This window comes from Raphanus sativus, chromosome 2, assembly GCF_000801105.2.
Source record: "Raphanus sativus cultivar WK10039 chromosome 2, ASM80110v3, whole genome shotgun sequence".
Lineage (NCBI taxonomy): Eukaryota > Viridiplantae > Streptophyta > Magnoliopsida > Brassicales > Brassicaceae > Raphanus > Raphanus sativus.
Genome location: NC_079512.1, coordinates 38,694,157 through 38,715,090, shown reverse-complemented (window position 1 = coordinate 38,715,090; position 20,934 = coordinate 38,694,157). Strand labels below are relative to the sequence as shown.

Below are 20,934 nucleotides of genomic sequence, written 5' to 3'. Positions count from 1 at the left end.
AGTATGAAATCTTTTAACAATCGACTTGCTTTTAAATCTTTTCATTTCTTCAGTCTTGATTTTAAACCTCCTCTTGTTCAGAGGCTTTTCAGTCGTGATCTGCATCCCCCTCCCCTGTATCTTTTCAAAGATGAATGGAATTTCAGAGGATCAGTTGAAATCAATCTCTATATAATGATGAAAATTCAACCTCTGCCACAATCAGCAGCATTTGATTCTATAAAAGGCTTGATTGATTATGGAGGAAACATGCGTAAAATTTGTGACAACAAATAGAGCATGGCACTTTGTCAAAAAAAAAAACAAATAGAGCATGGTTTTCTGTCATTAAGATCGTTAAAGATCCCAGTTACAAAAAAAAAAAAAAATCGTTAAAGATAACCTGGTTCATTTTGTTGACATTTATGATTACTATTTTCCTCCTAATCAATCAAGTTTTTATATTGATCTTTCTTCCTTTATTAAAAAGTTTGAAAAAGTTAAATAATGAAAATAAAAAATAGAAACTCTTATAATATTGAAATATACACATCTATACTAAAATACCCGAAACTTGAAATATAACACAAATCCGAGTAAATATCTGAACATCCTTAGTGATTACTTTTTCAAAATATAAGATTTTTCAATTTTTGTTTTCATTATTAACTTTTCAAACTTTTTAATAAAGTGGGATAAATTTTACTGTATAAGACTCGATTGATTATGGAAGAAAAATAAGTAAAATTTGTGACAACAAATAGAACATAGTTTCCTGCTTTAAAATTGTTAGAGACAACCTGTTTCATTTATTTGACACTTATAATTACTATGTTCCTCCTAATCAATCAAGATTTTATATAGAATCTCTCCCCATTTATTAAAAAGTTTGGAAAAGTTAATAACGAAAACAAAAATTAAAATTTTATACTTTGAATAAGCAATCTCTAAGGCTGGACGTTCTGGGTATTTGTTCTTGGGAAGTTCTCTTATTTTTTAAAACATAAAGTCTTCATTTTTTTTTATAGTCTATATATCCGGACCTCTCACTTAGTTTGACTATTCCACCGCGTCCAACCAAAACTAGCGAGGAAGGTCCTGGAGGCTAAACGGAAACCATGTTAAATTCGCTATGGCCAAAGCTCAAATTCATGATGACAGACACCTCAGTCGAAGTTCCTTTACCACCAGACCACGAGCTCCGGTTTAACGTCTTCATTTGCTTGTTTGATTGTTTTAAGTGTTTGTTTGCTTGCATTTTCGAGCGTTTGATTTTGTTATCATGTCCTTTTTTATGAGCTTAGAACAACTTGCCGACAAAAAAAGGAGAAAAATCTTAGAACAATTAAACACATATAAAAGTACAAGTATTAACAGTAACACTAGATCTTGACCCGTGCGACCGCACAGATATTAATTTTTTGTTTTAGTTTTTATTTATTTATACTAAATGATGTATTTGTAATACTTGATCGTTTTACATTGACTACGTTAGGGATGTGTATTTGGATACCCATTGATTCCGTTAAAATTCATTTGAGTTTGAGATTCCAGAGTTTAAAGATTTCAGCAACATTCAAATATTTATAAATTTTGGTTTCGGTTTGATTCGGATATTTCCGGGTTCGGTTCGAATACAAATAACCCGTTTGAATTATTTTAAAATTTTCAAAATTTATATATACTTTAAATTTCTCAAAACATATAAATTTGAGTAATGTAAACCAAAATATCTAAATTAAAAATTAAAAAACAGGTTGAACTTCAATATTTGGATGAAGAATAAATATATATGTAAGATATTTTTGGTGTTTGATTATTGTTTATCTACTTTATATGTTTACTTTTGACTATTTTTTATATTTTTAAATAGTTTAGACAACTTTAAGTTGACAAAAAATAACAACTTTAAAATATCATTAATTGTTGAAGAATAAAAAAACAAAATACATTAATCTAACTAAAAAGACAAACATTAAAATAGGAAAGAAAAAACACATTAATCTAACTGAAAAAGACAAACATTAAAATAGGAAAGAAAAAGAAACACATTAATATAACTAAAAAAGACAAGCATTAAAATAGGAAACTCAATTTAATTCTCAGTGGCATAGAAGTGTAATTAAATTTGAAAACTAAGGGTATTTTTATATGTGTACTTCTGTTTTAATAAGATAGATATATACATCTAAACCACAAAGACATACTCCCACGGCTGACATACATTAATAATATCCCATAGAGGATTTTGCTTTCTCTGATACAAGATCTAGGATTAAAATTCTGTGTAACGAATTAAAACGATAATGATAAACATACAAATAACAATAAAATATATTTTTTGAGTTATTTAATCAAATAAACCCATGTTAATAAAGCATCATATTCTTCCTTGATATATGTAATGCACATGTGAGAGCTTTCGTGGAGACAAAGAGGACAGCTTTTTGGTTACAGATCCAGTCCGGTCCGAAATGACGATCGTCAAACCGTCGCAGCTCTCCTCCTCCTCGCCGTTATGTTCGCTGAAAGGATCACTCCTCACACTCGCCGTCCTCACTTTCCTCTCCCTCTTCTACCTCTCTCTCAATTCCCTCCGCACTTCCCCGCCGTCTCCCATCCTCGTAGGCTCCAATCAGCTCCCACACACCTTCTCCGCAAAGGAGGAAGAAGACTACTCGGATGTGTATCACTCTCCCGAGTCGTTCCGGTCGAATTACGCGGAGATGGAGAAGAAGTTCAAGGTCTACATTTACCCCGACGGAGATCCCGACACCTTTTTCCAGACGCCGAGGAAAGTCACCGGCAAATACGCCAGCGAGGGTTACTTCTTCAAGAACATCAGAGAGAGTCGGTTCCGCACGTTGGATCCAGACGAGGCGGATCTCTTCTTCGTCCCTGTCTCTGCTCACAAGATGCGCGGCAAAGTAAGACTCTTTACTGCTTGATTCACTTTAAATTGCGATAAAGGTTGATGCTTTTTTGTTTGTTTTTGGCAGGGGACAACGTATGAGAACATGACTGTGATTGTTCAGGACTACGTTGATGGGTTGATCGCAAAGTATCCTTTTTGGAACAGAACATTGGGAGCTGATCACTTCTTTGTCACTTGCCACGACGTTGGTGTTAGAGCGTTCGAAGGAACTCCTCTTCTGATCAAAAACACGATTAGAGTTGTGTGCTCGCCCAGCTACAATGTTGGTTTCATTCCTCATAAAGATGTTGCCTTGCCTCAAGTGCTTCAGCCTTTTGCACTCCCTGCCGGTGGCAACGATGTTGAGAACCGGTAATAGCCTTAGGAATGGTTTAGTAGTTTTGCATAGTCAGAATGTTACTAATAGTGTTTGGTGGTGGTTACACAGGACGACGCTTGGGTTTTGGGCTGGTCATAGAAACTCAAAGATACGGGTGATACTTGCACGTGTGTGGGAGAACGACACAGAGCTCGATATTTCGAACAACAGGATTAACAGGGCAACGGGGCATTTGGTGTATCAGAAGAGATTCTACAGGACTAAGTTCTGTATATGCCCTGGTGGTTCTCAAGTCAACAGTGCTCGTATTACTGACTCCATTCATTACGGTTGTGTTCCTGGTAAGTTTTAATACTCTTATTTGATCATCCACTCAAAGAGAGGCTGACTAAAAAACTGATGAATCTTGTTGTTTTGGGGGCAGTTATATTGTCAGACTACTATGATCTTCCTTTCAACGACATTCTGGATTGGAGAAAATTTGCGGTTGTACTTAGAGAGCGAGATGTCTATGACCTGAAGCAGATCCTCAAGAACATACCACAATTTGTTTCGTTGCATAACAACTTAGTCAAGGTAAAAAGATCAAAAAAAATGCTTTCACCCTTTTCTTCAAATGTTGTGTTAACAAGAAGCTGATGATTGGTCTTGTTTCTTTTGCAGGTTCAGAAGCATTTTCAATGGAACTCACCACCAGTTAAATTCGATGCCTTCCACATGATCATGTATGAGTTATGGTTACGCCACCATGTCATCAAGTACTGATCAAATACTCTTTCCTTCTTTTTCCCCTACCCCGTAGATAATAGTATGTACACACCTCTTGTAAGTTTTTTTTTTTTTTTAATATCATACTGCTTATAACAGTAACACACAAACAACAACAATCTTTGAGGAAAATTCATTATTCTTGTGTATTTGTGTACTCTGTTCCATCTGTGGATTTGTCAGTTTCTAACAACCTGCTACTTTTCTTTCATATATTAAGTAGAACATGTGGGTTTCAATCTCTGTAAACTACTGAAAAGAAAAACAATGAAACTGGATCTTAAAACATGTACTAGCAACATCTGCAACCGAAAAACTGAGCAACTCTTCTTGGCAACGAGTAATCAGCTTGCATTGCAGAGTCCATTTCCATGTCCTCCGCTCGTGACCACACATACACTCCCCTCTCTTCCTTACTACCCGGCACAGTGTTGTCCAACACGAACGCCAGTAGAAACGTTACAACCATATTCAGAGACATCACAGCGTTCATCGCAAAATCCAACTGCAGTTAGCATAAGAAGAAGAGACACACTCTTGTCATTGTCCATTAAAAAATGCTAATCAAAGGCAAAGAGAAAGTGGCTTTACTTGCATAATGCCCGTTTGGAATGGCCCACTTGAAGCGGCACCAAAGGACAAGTAATAGCTCGGTAGTATCAGAGTAGATAGTGGTTGATACTGCTGGAAATAAGCAGGGATGGATAGTCCAAGAAACAGCGAGACTCCAACTATGGTTATGTTCCTAAAACTCGCTGTTTGTGTGTACCGGAGATTCGATAGACCTAAAGCCACTGTAAGTGCCCATATAAAGCATAACACTGAAGCAGCCAAAGCCTGTGGTATTGAAGCTAGAATTGCACCTAATTTTCCTGACAAAATTTTTAAGGAAATTTAGAGAGGAATGTTTAAAAGATTTACACTTCATTAGATGATGCTTGCTTACCCACAAATGAGAAAAATATTAAGAAGATAGCTCCTATTGCCAAAGCTTTTCGGCTAGCCACCTTGGTGATATTGATTGTATGAATATTCTCGGTTAACGTGGTTGAACCGGTACCGGAACCCCATATTCCAGCTAACAAACTGCAAAAGCCTTCTAACGCAACACCTCTACTCACAACACCACGTGTAGGGCGCTTAGCATTCACCAACATTGACGTGGCATAATATGTCCCAACCTACAAACACAAGTGTGTGTAGCACATACATATTTAGCAGCAAGCAAAGCATTAACAAAAGACGAACACGAACATACACTTACCGAGTCTACTGATGCGACCAAAGAAACAAAGATCATAATGATACAAGTCCTCATGTTGAAATTAGGAAACCCCCATTGAAATGGATAAGGGATTCTGACCCAAGGAGAAGTTGTCCAAGCGTTAGAAGCATCTGTTCTGCAATGCTTCATAGTATACGCGTGTTTCTTACATTCGTTTATCAATATGTTAGAGCTTGGTATGTCGGCGTTGCAACCTTTATAGTCATACGCACCGCCAACTGTTAGAAACAATGCATATGTCCAGACGATCAGAGCACTAAGCGGCACCTGGCAACATGATAAGCAACAACAACAAAAAAAAAATCTTTAGCTGTAGAAGAAGATTGAGACTTTTACAACAAAAAAGATGAATGAATAAACATTACCGCATAAATTCGGAATATGCGATGACCAAAGATTGAAACTCCACGGAGATACTGAACGGAGTTAGATTATTTTCTAAGCATACTCTCATGTTGTTTATTCAAGTTATGAGGGAGCAGAACCTTACCAATGTGCAAATGAGAAGGAGAACTATTACAGGGACGCTGATCTCAACACAAGTGCCGGCTTGAGGAAAGCCGTAGCTAAAGAATGCTAATCCTACCGCAGCTACGGTTGGTGCTACTACAACAGGATTAATAAATCTGAAAAAAAGGAAACATAATTAAAAAAGAACAATAATAATAATAATCTAAAAGAAACTGCTGTTTTCTTCTTTTCTTTTCTGGAATCTAGAATCAACCTAAGAAGGAGAGACATGAGACCAGTGGATCCCAGTATGCACTGGAACAATGAACCAACGATTATAGCTCCTTGTAGCTCTCTCATTATCTCTCTAAATTTCTGCACAAACACACACAAGTTTTGTCCCAAAAGTTTCCCAAAGAAAAAAAAAGCAAATCCTTTTTGTTTTAGCAAAAGCTTACATGGTCAGTGAGGTTCCTAAACTCCTCAGAGTTGATGACAACCAAAGCCGGGGCTAAGTAAGCAAACGAGCTTCCTTGGACCAAAGGAAGCCGAGTACCGAAATAACAGTGAAGTATAGTTGTGATGCCAGTAAGAAGCAGCATCGTTGAAATCACTGCGGCTGTATCTTTCTGATCATCATCATCATTAAGTTCAAAGAGTTAGTCAAGAACCAAAACAAAGAAGCTTTCATAGAATTAAGAAGAAACTTACATCGGAACCATCCATGGCTGGGACGATGACGAGAGGTATAAAGACAAGTGAACCAGCAAGTGATAGATAGTGTTGCAAACCGTAATAGATAAGCGGAACTGCATAAAGAAAAATACAGAATCTATCAAAAGAATCTTCCGCAACATGTTTTCTTACAATATTTGAAGAAACTAACCGAAGGTAGGAGGATTGTCTCTGAGACCATACTTCATTACAATGGGTTTAGCCCAACCTCCTCCATCTTCTCCACCGCCTGGATAGTAACACCCATTTTCCAAATCTCTACTTCTTTTCCCGCCTCCTTCATTCTCCAACGGTGTCTCATCGGCGTTTCTATCCTCGTTCCGGTTTGATCCTCTCTCTTCCACTATAGAACCCGGTTTTGACCTGCTGGAATCAGATCCGATATCGGATCGTCTACTTCGCCCAAGAATCGGTTCCCGGTCGGTTTGGCGAGACGACACTTGATCTGTTTGACCATCATCTCCTCTGCCTTTCGGCAAATCATAACCAGAGCTGCTGCTCTCACCGAGCTTGTCACCAGTACTCGTGCTGCTGGTTTCGCCGGTGTAGTCCGAGACAAAACCGGTTTTCTTGGCCCAGGATCTTAGCTCTAACGGGTTCAAGTCCTTTCTCGGTAAGAAGGGTTCTACTCTCTTCAAGAATGCACCGAACTTTCCCTCTCCACCGTTACCGCTTCCTTTGCTCTTATTACTCGGATCCAAACCCGACCCGGACTCCATTGTTCCCAAGCACTCAAGTAATAAGAGAAGGTAGAAGCTTTACTTAAAGAGCTGTGAACTGAGCTCTTTAAGTTCAGTTCTAGCTTCTTCTTCTTCCTTTTTTTTTGGGTTTGAAAAGTGAGAGGAAACAGAGCGTTACGTAAGTTATCATTCTCACTCATGTCGACATCAAAACCTATCAGCGGTTTGTCTTTACGCTAGCTAAATTACTATGCTACCCTTAATATGTAAATGCGTTCACATTTACCAAAATGATTAAAGTTGCAATATAAAGTTTTCTTTAAGACTAAGTTTTCAAACACATTAGCTCCTTAATAATAGTTTACTACTTAATGACGGTGGATGCTTTAAGCAAGAGATGATATACAGAAGAATTAAAAAAAGAAGAAGTATATTAGTCTCTTTTTTTTCTTTTGAAAGAAAAGTATTAATCTACTCTTGATGCACTTTTTCTTACTAAAATACTTTTGATGTAGTCTTGAAATCTCAAATTCAAAAACTAGATCCAAAGAATCCATCCAAGACAGAGAGAATCTGGGGAAAACAATTCCTGCTTCACCAATTACAATATAAACATATTTTTATTCCTTTTTACATCAATAATTACAGTGGATTACCTTTTACTATATACAAAGAGATCAGTGGTAGTCAATAAACTACATACAATCTGCAATAACTTTCAAACTCACTCTTGACGAAATAAATAGGAGTTTATATGATACAGGACGACATAAGAGTATATACATCACTCTTTTTGTGTATTTAACATTGAAGACTTTTTACCATGAATCCCTTCCATAAATCCACCATACCATCAGTTCCATCAAATGTTGATGTTAAACCCTACTGATTCTTCTTCCTCCTCCTCCAACCCAATCCCCTATTCCTTACTTTCAGTTTCAAATCCTTTCCTAGGATCAATGTTAACTGTTCTCCACCCTCTTTCAATGATCAAATGTAACCCACGCATGCATTGTTTTTTTTGTTCTCAACTCTTTTTCTTCCTTTTTGGGCTTAACCCTTTTCCAGGATCAATATAAACAATACCCTATCATCTTAACTACTACTTGTGCTTCTTCTTCTTCCTTTTCAAGCTTAATCCTTTTACAAGTTCAATATAAACAATACTCATCATCTGAATCCGAGATCAATATAAACAATACCCATCACCTTAATCTAAACCGTAAAACTAGCTACTTGTGCTTCTTCTTCTCTTTTTCTCCTTTTTTTTGGTTTTCAGGATTTATGTAGTAACCAAAATGATTCTTCAGAGCGTTGTTAGATACCTAAAAACTACTAACTAACTACAAAAGGAAGAGACCTGGTCAAAGGTTCTCCAGAGATGAAAGCCATTGATCCATGTAATGCTTCCCATCTACACATTTAATTGGAACAAAAAAAAAACAAACTGAATCAGAAAAGTTTGCACACCGAAACATCAACATCAACAGCCAAGTTACACATATAGCATTCTCATGCATGATACTAAGCAAACCAAATATTCATAAGCAAGTACTACACAACAAGCATGAGCCTTTTAAAATCAACCCAAAGAGAGATAACAGTTCATACCAGGAGACAGACCGCTGGGGAGATTCTTGACAGCAGTCAAGACCTGTTTATTACCAGAGCCTTCAGCGACAGCTCTGTAACAAGGAACCAGAACTAAGAATCCACCATCATCTCCTCCTTCATCGGTTTGGAAACCAGGTCCAAGTGGTTCAGTCCATCCAACAGACCACTCAACAGCAGCAGCAGCAGCAGCAGAAGCAACAGCTACAGAATCTGAGCCAGAGGAACCAAAGCTCTCAAGTTCCAGCTCCTTCCTCTTGATAATCTTTCCTTTGGCTCGAGCTTCGGTCTCTTTCTCCTTTTTACCACCTAATAACCACCAAGGCCAAGTCTTTTTCTTGATCATTTTCAAGAATCAGATTGTTTTCGTTGAAGTCGAACCCAGTTTTCTTAAATTCAATAAAATGTCAAAATTGACAGCCCAATTAATTGAAAGAAATGTCTAAAACGAAAGAAAAAGGACAAAACTTTCGAGCTCGATTTTCCAGGAAAAAAGATTAAATCGATCAGACAACAAAAGTTTTAAGACCAAACTATCTATCGTCTTCCTCCTCCTCCTCCTTCCGAACCAGATTTGTCTCTTCTACACAAGGAGCTAGTCGTCGTCTTCTTCTGCAATTTATAAAATTCGATTTTCTCCAATCTTTTGGTTTTAGTCAAGATCCAACGGCCACAAATCTCGTTATCCAATCATTAAACTACGATTTTATGATATGATCCAAAAACAAAAACTACTATTATTATTTATTAAATTTGATTGATAATAGTAAGAAATAAGGGTAAGAGTTCCTATCTACCGTTGATTCAGGGACAAGTGTTTCCCTACAACCGTCCAAATTTTTTGATGATGTGTCGTATTTTATCCAATGTTTTGCGTGTGTTTGAGGCTCAAGTTACGGACACGTGTCAAACTCATCTGCCTATAGTTATAATTTTCTTAACTCGTGGCTGTGGGTGATTAATTACCAGGAAAGTGCGAAACTCTATGATTTTAAGAGATAAGACCTCTTTAATATACTTTCAGTGAATCTTCTAGAAACATTACTGGCAAATACCGGTTTAAGTTTGTACGTAGTTTCCCTTTCGGTAATCAAATTTTGCGTTGACCACCACATCTTTTCAACAGCCTTGCTGGTGTTGTTGTGTTGTCAAGAAATGAAAGACACCAACTAATGAATGAGCCCACACACACGTATGAGAAATGATAGTATAAATTATTTAACTCATAATTTGTGAATTTGCTATCACACATCAAAAAACATTTCATTCGCCACCTATACATTTTCCTAAATGTTGAATTAAGAATAGTTCTTTTTAGTTAATATTACCATTTCAAATTGCGTCTTGTATTCGAAGCATGTTACTCAACAAACCTAAAATAAAAATAACTCTTGGTTTTTTAATTGGCTGATTTATTTGTTTGTCAGTTATGATAGAGATGACTTTGTGAGGGGGAATAATAGCAACAGAAAGACAAGCCGAAACAACTATCACTGATGAATGATGATCCGTTAACTAGAATAAACGAAAAAAGAAAAATAGAGTTTCATATTTTTAAAAGTTAAAAGAATATAGTTCTGCCTTCTGAAGAGTAAGCTTTTAATTAACTTCAATATCTTCTAATGTCAAACCTCTATCGGTTCCCTCAATTTGCGAATATATATAACGTCTGTATTTGTTCCTTGTTAACTACACGAATCATATATAGTAGAAAGCGAAATCCTATTGTTATCGTTGGATAATTCAGTTCTGTATAAAATATTACACAATAAAGCTAAAAAAGAAAAAAAGTAGATAAAAATAGTTTTTGTTTGTGTAGGACATTTCTCTCACACATGAAGTTGACGTATGTGTATGTACGAAAAAAATACATGTGCACGTAAATGTGATGATCCTTGACAAGTTTGTCAATGATAACGTGAAAGTTGCAGTTAACATCACCATCTTGATTCTTGAACAAGAAAGAAATTACTTTGAATCGTGGGTGATTAGTTACGAGGAAACTCTTATGATTAATTACGAGGAACTCTTATGATTTTAAAGAGATAAGACTCTAATTTGAATCTTCTAGAAACATTGCTGGAAAATGCGGTTTAAGTTTATTACTGCTCCACCTCCTTCTTCTTGGGTAACTTCTTCTTCCCCTTCCCATTGAACCATTTCTTGTAGATGCTTGTCAGAACGTCTTTCTCATAGAAGATCGCCTCTTTTGCGTTTCCTTTCAACCAAACTGTGATAAACACCAAAAGATTGAAAATCAGAGTTAAAATCAGAGTTAAATTTGTGAAAACTAAAACTCTAAAGTTTACCGCTGATTTTCTCCCATGTCCTTTTTGCTAACACCTTGGCCAGAGAGGAGCAACATGCTTGGCCAAGGTAACAGTACCGGTCTAGACTTATTTGCCGCTTAAAACGTACTATAATGCCCTTAATTTCAGTTAAACTTTTATTGTATTTTGATGATTATGTAAATAAACAATGTGATATATTTGTTTTAATTAAAAATATATTTTATTTACTGATAAATTTCCAATAACCAAAAATTTTAAGCCAATTCAGTTCAAATAGCATTGATGGTCCATTTTGTTGATTACTAATTTTATATTTTTGGTGGCATTTTCTATAAGTAAAAATAAATGTATGATATGGAAATACATATGATAAAACTATGTTAAGATTTCAATATAAAAAAAATATTTTAACATCAACATCAAGTTTCCTTTATGAAATACTCACAAATTTAATTTATGATAACTTGTTTGTTTAGATTTCATAAATTCCTAAAAGTAAAAATGAGATGTAGAATATAAGCAACATATAATTTAAGTCCATTGTTACGATATCTTTTATTTACACATATATTTAATAGATAACTTAAAAACAGAAAAAATGGCAAGAAGAACGTGCCTAATGTTTTGCTTAATTAAAAGGTTTATTTTGCATATTATTTAGTATAACATTTATGATAAAAGAAACTAAATCTATTAGAAATTGTATATAAATCGTTTAAATCTTTAAAGGAATGAAAACTTTAAATCGTTATTTATTCTATAATAAAAAACAAAAACAAAAAGAAAAGAGGAAGAATCAAACTCCTAACCTTTAAATTAAAGGACAAGTACATAAATCACCAAGCTAAAGTTAATTATATAGTCTTTGTTTAGCTCTCCAAAATTATATCTCAATTTTAATGCTTAAAGTCCTTGCTTTACGGGCTTTATCTCAGGGCCGGACCTCCAAGGTAATGATCTGTTTGAAGTGTTTATACGAACAAACGGATTGTTCTTTCCGGGTTGTTTATACGAACAAACGGATTGAACCCATCCTCCATTATCACGCCATCATTCATCCACTGAGATAGCAAGTTGGTTAACACGACCATTTGTTGTGTCCCATCCCATCCTCCACAATTCTCTTTCAAGCATCACAAACCCGGATCCCATCACCATCTCAAGTCTCATTTCATTTCCATCATCAGTTCATCAACCAGTTTGAGAATTCCATATTGTGCCCGTATCAAACATCCTAGCATATATATATGAGTTTTGCAGCTTCACCTCTGCAAATTTCTGTTTGCTACGGCCTAACCATATTTAGAGCAATGTAATTTTATTAAGATTCATCTGGAATTTGGTTTGCTTTTTGTTTACTTTTGTTGGTTTTAGAATTTCGGTTTAGTTTTTTTTCATTTAATAATATAAATGTGTCATCATCATACACAGATAATAAGTTGCTTGTCTGCCTCGTCTCAACCTTAGTGGGAACCAAGTAATTGCGCGTGGACTTGACGCTTAACATAAACAAAAAAAAGTTATTCCAAACATATAGGTTGGCACGAAATATGTCAATTTTCTTAATTCGGTGTAATCTCGTCTGATAGTAATATATATTTCTACAAAACTGACGAGTTATTACTTATTACATTGCAAGATGAAATTGTAAAATTTCTCACATGTTTTAAGCCGCCAAACGTCACGATACATGGTACATATAAGCTTAAGAAAAGCCAAGGTCGTTATAGATCAGGCTGCATTGATACGGTAAACCAGAAAGTGAAGTTACCTACAACCTGTCAACAATAGCTAATTACCAGTTTTTAAAATAACACATGGTTATCTACAACTCTTAATATATTATATTATATGCTTCCGTTTGGTGCTCCTCCATGTAGATGGTTCCTCAAGAAAACTTCCCAAATCAAGAGACTTGGTAAGCACTACTGGTTTTGATATTCCAAATCAATAAACAAAAACTTATAAGAAGTGTATATCTATGTGACAATGTATGTGCTTGCATGATTAAACTGTCCAGATATTAAATAATCATTCTAAAATCATATTTACTTTTAGAATTAAATATAATCTTCTTAAGCTATATATACGAAAGCTTGTCCTCTTGTCTCCACCACCAACGAGGACAAGAGCTTTCTCAGTTTCTCCATCTCTACAGACAAACGAAAGACGTTTGAAACAGAGATCGATGGCAGCTCTTAAGACAATGCAAGCTCTGATCTTTCTTGGTCTATTGGCCACGTCCTGTATGGCTCAAGCTCCGGCTCCTGCACCCATCATGGTTCTCCCACCGGTAGAGTCTCCCTCTCCTCCTCCTGCTATTACACCAACCGCTGAGCCACCTTCTCCAGTACCGGTTGCTTCACCACCGGTTATGGTTACCGAGCCAACTCCAGCTCCGGCGACTCCTCCCACCGTCTCATCACCGACCAAGTCTCCAAAAACTTCCCCTGTCGCTTCTCCCCCGAAACCAGAAGCCATGGCTCCAGGCCCATCAGGACCAACACCATCACCATCTCCGGCTGCTGAAGGACCAATTGCTGACTCAGCATTGACTAACAAGGCTTTCCTTGTGAGCACCGTCATTGCCGGAGCCTTGTACGCCATCGTCTTGGCTTAGGAGAGCCTTGTGTACATTACCCTCTTTCTCTATCCTTTGCTTTTTGGTTTGTTTTCTTTTTTTTTGAACTTGTCATGATTTGTTTGAAGAATCTTTATATTCTCTCTAATACATTCTGTGTTTCTTCCTCTTTGTTGGTGGTTTATGTTTTCTTTTTATTCTTTATAACTCTGATGGACCATGGGAATAACCTGAGGAGGAGATTCTGATTTTTATTCTGATATCACGTGAATAGTATTTTTACTCAGAATTGTTTTCATGTCATTCACACAAAAAAAAAAACAACAACACAATCTTACTATAAATCGTTGGTTAGTAAGCATTTAGATTAGGCACATATTCATAACCAGATAGTTTTTGCCGAAAGTCAGGTGTTTGTTCATTAGTTTCCTTATAGAAACATAGTAAATTAGTAATGTATAGTCCATTAACTTTTTCAATAAATGAAAAAGCAAAGCTTAGGTGTTAGTCTAATTTCAAAACTCCAACCGTTCTTATTACATCAACATCCCACAAATAAATGTAATCACTGTCTACGCCTTGACTTTCTAGTGGATGCATTAGAAATATATCCGAAATAGTGATCGAAACAATTATCTTTTCCGAGATCATCAGAAACGTATAAATCATTACTGTGAATTTTCTTTTAAAAAAAACTTTAGCTTTCTGTCACTGAAATCTGTCTTACAAAATTCACAAAACATCTGATCTGACCAAAAAGCAAAAATCACAAGACGTTCAAAGTCGTTTGACTAGAAACTGGATAATTAAACCGGTCAACATTAGAAAATCTACCGGAAGAAAACCGAACAGCATCACCATAACCAATGACTAACCGATCAGTAAACCGAGCCGATTCATAACCTTTCCCTCTCCTCCCAACACCAATAATTGATTTCTCAATTTTCTCATAACCATCTTCTAAACCGCCAATCGTGCCCTTGACCTCACGAACCAAACTCCAGAACCCATCAATCCAAGCCCTCTTCCCAATCCCACGGAACATCACAGACAATCTTTCTTTACAACTCTCGAGCCTCTTCAAAGCGCACACAAGCTCGATCGTATCTCCAAAGCTCAAAATGTTGGACCGGTCTTTAAACTCGCTGAGTCTCGTGTAAAGCTCGTTGACCGAAGACACGTAGTCTTCCCCGACCAAACGGATGATCATGTCCACGAGAGATTTGCCTCCACAGAAGGGTACATCCGGAATCTTACACACTTCTTGTAGTAACCCGACGAGCGCGTCGATTTCACGGAGCAGATCAGCGTTGGTAAGAGACGAAACCATTTCTTCGTATTCGTCTTTGTGGATCGTGCTCGATGTTGAAGAAACGAAGAAGCCCATGATTCTTGAAGTTGATAATAGATGCTCAAGATACAAAGCGTACCTAAGAACAGAACAGAGATTAGTTCAAAAAAAAAAGAACAGAACAGAACAGAGATCAAACATATAAAAATTCAAACTTTAAAATAAAAACTGAAACTTTATTAACTAACCATCTGACCCAAGAAGAAAGCTCCCACATCAAAGGGGACTTCTCGTCTCTAAACCCAGAAAGCTTCAGATAGTTCCGACCACCGGAAGCTGGAAAAACAGAGAGCTGATCTTGGAGGATGAAGCGACCGTGCTTGACGATGTGATGGACGATGATCAGTGACTTGAGAGCGACGCAGGCGTCTCCGGTCGTGTGGAGACGGTCCATGACGGCTTCGACGGCGGAAGCTGCGGTGGCTCGGGAGCCAGTACCGGCGGAGAGGAGGACTTCGAGGTGACGATTTCCCGGGGGAGTCGAAGGGTCGTGAGTGGTGGCACGGAGGACGGAGAGATGGAAAGAGAGGGATTTGCTTGCTGGGTTTGACGAGACGAGGGCAGCTTTGCCTTGAGAAGCTTTGTCTTTGATCATTCCGATTAGAGCTGTGATTCTTCCCATCGATTAGAGCTTTTAGCCTTTGTGTTGGACGATGATGAACTACAAAGATATATTATGACTTCCTTTTTGCTGATTAGTAAAGAGAGATAACATAAATATAATATTTGTTTATTTTTGGGTCAAGAATGGAAACTGTTTTTATTTGATTAGATGTACCAACAACATGGGTCAAAATAAGCAATATATATCAATGAAGAATCTCTCCTCAACCATCCTTTTTTTTTGTTCTAGTTCTTACCAAACTACTTTCCATATTCAAACAATTCTAAAATGGAATCTTCTCTTTATTCACCCATTCTTAAAAGGGTAACGTACGTTTGTACAAAATCAAACTATTCCTTGAAAAGGGCAAAAAAGAAAAATTCGAAGTGTTTATTATGGTCAATGTGTTGTTAGACCATCTTTATTGGTGGGATTTGGAGAGTCCTTTAGGAAGAGGAAGACCACGAAACGCAGGGACCGAGGAAGAAAGAAAAAGGAAAATCTTTTAATTAAAGGACACCTTAACCAATTCCCGACCAAAAAAAAAAAACTTAAGTCCCTTAACGGAGGGACTTCCCCAAGTCACTCCAATAATGATGCTCTTAAGTCCACGTAGAAAATAATGCAGAATGTGATCAGTTTTGTTATCATGAAGGTTACAAACTTACATATATAAAATACGAACAGTGCATTATTTTTCATATACTTGAAAGAGGAAACGCAAAAAGAAAAAGTTATCTCGAATAAGCTTCAAAGGCTAACAATTATAATAACTTGACTTTTAGATAAACTTGAAAAAGGTTTGTAAAATGGAAACTAGGCAAATTATTGTCAATTGGGCTAATAACTATTAGTATATTTTTTTGTCACCACTTGTTTAATGAAATAGTCTAATCCACCAGATCTGCGCTTCGCCTATATCAGCCCACATGTTCAATGCTCATACACGAATTGTTTGTCCCTTCGATAGGGTTCGAATTAATGAATGCTTTCAGGTCGAGATGTATCATCGTACAAATTGCCTTTTCCTTGATTTCAGACAAGAAAATAATACAAACAACACACACAAAACCAACACAAGTTGATAAGTGGTGTGTATAGACTTAACCAAAACGAAAAGAAGTTTGATATTAATGCCCTCACCAACAATCCTAGTTACCGTAACAATAGAATACGAGGCACATAAGTTCGGTTAATGGAGCTATTGCTACTGAAGTTTAGCGCGGTAATCAAATGGTTAACTTAATTGTATGCCCCCTAGTTGTTAGAAGAGCTATCAGAAAGAAAACTATTTACAGTGTTGATCAGTTATATCTTGTAAGACATTAACGGATTACAAGTAAAATATACACACCTAATAAGCATCAAAGATAATTGCAGAATCTGACGGGATTTAGATTAAAGGAAAGTGAGGTAAAAAACATCCCACACAAAGCCGGATTTTTAGTTTAACCAAAAATTACTTTTTTTACAGAGCTTTCATGTCAGACCAAGAATTAAAAACATAAAAAAATTGTTAAAAAAATAAGAAATGAGAAAAGCTTTAAAAAGAAAAAAATTCTGCAAAATCGATCGGAAAATAGAATTTATGAGTCAAGGGAAGAGATTTCATTATTTTCGACGCAATCCTAATCCTTTTTCACTCGACTGCATCGAGTTTTTATTATATTTACTAAAATTTTATGAAGGGTTAGTGGGAGATGAATTTAGTGTATATAATAAATTAATTAAACTTTTGAAATTTGACGTTTATATTAGTTTTATCTTATTGTCTGAGATATATAAAATATGTTTCGTAGAATATGAGTGTGGTTTAAGATAAAATTTTACTAAATCTCGTCAATGTGTTCAGACCACAGTTCTAAAATACGCCTTATACGGCCGCATATTCGGCGAGCTATGCGCTGTATGGTGTCTCTCCGTACAGATTACACCTAGTTCGTTTGATTATGCGGTCTTGTTGAGTTTAACCAATTATCTGACTCATGTTATTCTGTGGTCAACTTTGAAATTTGTTTCTGATAGAAATCCACTTATTATCACGCATAGAAACAAGAGATAAGCTTTATGTAGACCAAATTATATACGTAATCCTCTTCATTTTTACTATGCATTTTATTTCTAATAATGAAGAAAGAGGAATATGTTGTTGGTATTTATAATTTTAAGCATACATATATTATAGAGTATTGAAACCCTTATATTATCTAGTATTAACATTATTTTGATGGTAGTAACTAGTATATTTATATATGTTTAATATAATTTCATATCCGTTTAGTTTCCGTCTAGTCGCCCGCGTATACAGTTAAACGCCTAGCGCTAAATCACCGCATAGAGAGAGTACCACGCGTTTTAGAACACTGATTCAGACACTACACTTTTTAACTAGCTAATTTTAAATTTCTGCATTTTAAACTTTTATATTAGTGAATTCAAGTTTTCCGTGTAACTACCGAATAATATCATTGTTGAAATAAAAGATACTACAAAATCATTAAGATTTGCATCAACTAAAATGCTAGAATGAGAATGTTTTAGAAATTGAAAGTTCGTATCTTGTTGAACTTGGCCGTGATTGAGGTTTCTGTAGACGAAGGCAACAAATAATTGTGAGGGTTATGAATTAAGGAAACTGAGATGAAAATATCACACACAAAGTCGGATCTTTAGTTTAGCTAAGAATTGTTCTTTTTTACAGAATTTCATGTGAGATCAAAACTTAAAATCATAATAAATTAGAAAAATCAAAAATCAGAAATCAGAAAAAGAAAATTTACAAAATCGATTGGAAACAAAATTCAGACGCCGAGTGAAGAGATCTCATTATTTTTGACGCGACCCTAACCCTCTTTCGCTCGACTGTATCATGTTTTTTTATATTTACCAAGAAATATTTTTATAAAAAATATATATGTTATTGGTTACATATATACTACATCAATTTTGCAACATGCCCAACAATATTGACACGACACCAACTATTTTATTGATATTTTTAAAGTATGGTCTAATAATTATGTATGTAATATAAACCCAAAATATTTGTTTTACCTTTATTTTATTTTGCTTAATAATATTAGAAGAATTTAAGTCTAGGCAAAATATCTCGATCCAAAAAACCAAATCAGACTTGATTTATACACAAACTAAAACTAATTAAGTATTCATAGTTTTTGATAGTTTTAATGGTTTTTATCTCGTTCAACAACATCAAAATCCAACCTGGTTATATGATCGGTTCATGGTAAAAATTAGTAAACCAATCGGTCTGGTTTTCAAAAAATTTTAGGAGAGATCAAATATCTTTGGATTTACAATGTACTCAAAGATATTATAATTTGTTTTCCATATATTTTTCTTCGATTAAAAAAAAAATTACTCGAATTTAAACAAAATCGATTTCAATCGGTAAATTTTTTTTATTTCATTCAAGATTTTTGTATAGATATTTTAAAAAAATGAAAATTAGTGATGTTATTTTTCAAACAATACCAATACATATTTGATTATGTGGTTTCATCTTGGATACATACTTATTGGAAAAAAAAAATCTGAGACACCCTTATTTAGTACAACAACATTTTCTTGGAACACAGTGGCCACTTATCCAACCCCAATCAAGACAAAACTGATCACAACCTCTTTCCCCTCCATAATCACACGGCTTCGAGAAGTCGTAGCATACTACATACTTTATTTCTTCATAACCTATTTATAAGAAAAAATCATTTAGATCAATACATATTCATTGATAAAAAGATTTTTAAGAGGTGGTATAATGATAAAAACCTTTACCCGGACTAACAGCGTTATCTGTAGCACCACAATGAACAGAAGATACAATAAGAAAAATAGTAAAAACAAATGTGACTAAAGTCTTCATTGTGATAGCCATTTTTAATATCAAATATAAGATATTCTCTTTAACTTTTTATGATTTTTCTCCTAACATTCTGAGTATATATATAATAGCACAAACATACATTTTGAGAAGTATTTTCTTAGTCAAATTAAAATATTCTCTTTCCTTTTATTTCTATAAAGATATTTAGTCATAACAGACACATAGAATTACGGTATAGTAAAAACTCGATAAATTAATAGTATTGAGATTTTAATTCTTTTTATTAATTTATTAGTTATTAATTTACAAAAAAACCTTATGGATTTTTATTTTAAGATATATTTTTCTAAAATAAAAAAAAAACTCATTTAATTTTAGTGCATATGCATTTTTTAAAATTTGACGTTTATATTAGTTTTTATTTTATTGTCTGAGAATTATAAATTTTTTATCATAGAATTTAAATGTGTTTTAAGACATAATTTTATTAAATTTCATCAATGTATTCCAACAATATTGACACGACACCCAACTATTTTATTGATATTTTAAAGTATGGTCCAATAATTATGTATTTAATATAAACCCAAAATATTTGTTTTACATTTATTTTATTTTTCTTAATAACAGTAGAAGAATTTAAGTTTAGGCAAAATATCTGGATCCAAAAAACCAAATCTGACTTGATTTATACACAAACTAAAACTAATTAAGTATTCGTAGTTTTTGATAGTTTAATGGTTTTTATCTTGTTCAACAATATTAAAATCCAACCTGGTTATATGATCGGTTCATGGTAAAAGTTAGTAAACCAATCGGTCTGGTTTTCAAAACTTTTTAGGAGAGATCAAATATCTTTGGATTTACAATGTACTCAAAGATATTATAATTTATTTTCCATATATTTTTCTTCGATTAAAAAAAATATTACTCGAATTTAAACAAAACCGATTTCAATTGGTAAATTGTTTTTATTTCATTCAAGATTTTTGTATAGATATTTAAAACAAATGAAAAGTAGTGATGTTATTTTTCAAACAATACCAATAGATATTTGATTAAGTGGTTTCATCTTGGATACATACTTATTGGAAAAAAAATCTGAGACACCCTTATTTAGTACAACAACATTTTCTTGGAACACAGTGGCCACTTATCCAACCCCAATCAAGACAAAACTGATCACAACCTCTTTCTCCTCCATAATCACACGGCTTCGAGAAATCGTAGCATACTACATACTTTATTTCTTCATAACCTGTTTATAGGAAAAAATCATTTAGATCAATACATATTAATTGATAAAAAGATTTTAAGAGGTGGTATAATGATAAAAACCTTTACCCGGAGTAACAGCGTTATCTGTAGCACCACAATTAACAGAAAGATACAATGAAAAAAATAGTAAAAACAAATGTGACTAAAGTCTTCACTCTGATAGCCATTTTTAATATCAAATATAAGATATTCTCTTTAACTTTTTATGATTTTTCTCCTA

The 20,934-nt window shown here is 34.8% G+C and overlaps 5 protein-coding genes across 5 annotated transcripts; 2 read left to right on the top strand and 3 right to left on the bottom strand.

Moving 5' to 3' along the window:
* Positions 1-2,394: 2,394 nt before the first annotated feature.
* On the top strand, positions 2,395-4,150 carry LOC108836138 (probable glycosyltransferase At5g03795). The gene is made up of 5 exons (XM_057003762.1): positions 2,395-2,906; positions 2,979-3,265; positions 3,342-3,574; positions 3,658-3,809; positions 3,897-4,150. Exons 1-5 carry the CDS (start codon positions 2,454-2,456, stop codon positions 3,996-3,998), a joined length of 1,227 nt encoding a protein of 408 aa, XP_056859742.1. The 5' UTR covers positions 2,395-2,453; the 3' UTR covers positions 3,999-4,150.
* Positions 4,151-4,184: 34 nt separating this feature from the next.
* LOC108842882 (nucleobase-ascorbate transporter 11) lies at positions 4,185-7,323 on the bottom strand. The gene is made up of 10 exons (XM_018615928.2): positions 6,623-7,323; positions 6,448-6,545; positions 6,195-6,365; positions 6,011-6,111; positions 5,777-5,912; positions 5,652-5,702; positions 5,266-5,553; positions 4,948-5,182; positions 4,593-4,873; positions 4,185-4,506 (listed from the first exon to the last, which is right to left on the bottom strand). Exons 1-10 carry the CDS (start codon positions 7,188-7,190, stop codon positions 4,294-4,296), a joined length of 2,142 nt encoding a protein of 713 aa, XP_018471430.1. The 5' UTR covers positions 7,191-7,323; the 3' UTR covers positions 4,185-4,293.
* A 429-nt stretch (positions 7,324-7,752) lies between these two features.
* Positions 7,753-9,475, bottom strand: LOC108842886 (uncharacterized). Its single transcript, XM_057003763.1, has 3 exons — positions 8,763-9,475; positions 8,512-8,565; positions 7,753-8,291 (listed from the first exon to the last, which is right to left on the bottom strand). The coding sequence occupies exons 1-2, from the start codon at positions 9,106-9,108 to the stop codon at positions 8,516-8,518; spliced, it is 396 nt and encodes a 131-aa protein (XP_056859743.1). The 5' UTR covers positions 9,109-9,475; the 3' UTR covers positions 7,753-8,291; positions 8,512-8,515.
* A 3,533-nt stretch (positions 9,476-13,008) lies between these two features.
* On the top strand, positions 13,009-13,932 carry LOC108840773 (classical arabinogalactan protein 3). Its single transcript, XM_018613592.2, has one exon. It carries the CDS (start codon positions 13,242-13,244, stop codon positions 13,671-13,673), a length of 432 nt encoding a protein of 143 aa, XP_018469094.1. The 5' UTR covers positions 13,009-13,241; the 3' UTR covers positions 13,674-13,932.
* A 368-nt stretch (positions 13,933-14,300) lies between these two features.
* Positions 14,301-15,764, bottom strand: LOC130508321 (putative clathrin assembly protein At4g40080). Its single transcript, XM_057003760.1, has 2 exons — positions 15,174-15,764; positions 14,301-15,064 (listed from the first exon to the last, which is right to left on the bottom strand). Exons 1-2 carry the CDS (start codon positions 15,605-15,607, stop codon positions 14,401-14,403), a joined length of 1,098 nt encoding a protein of 365 aa, XP_056859740.1. The 5' UTR covers positions 15,608-15,764; the 3' UTR covers positions 14,301-14,400.
* Between the last annotated feature and the right edge of the window lie 5,170 nt (positions 15,765-20,934).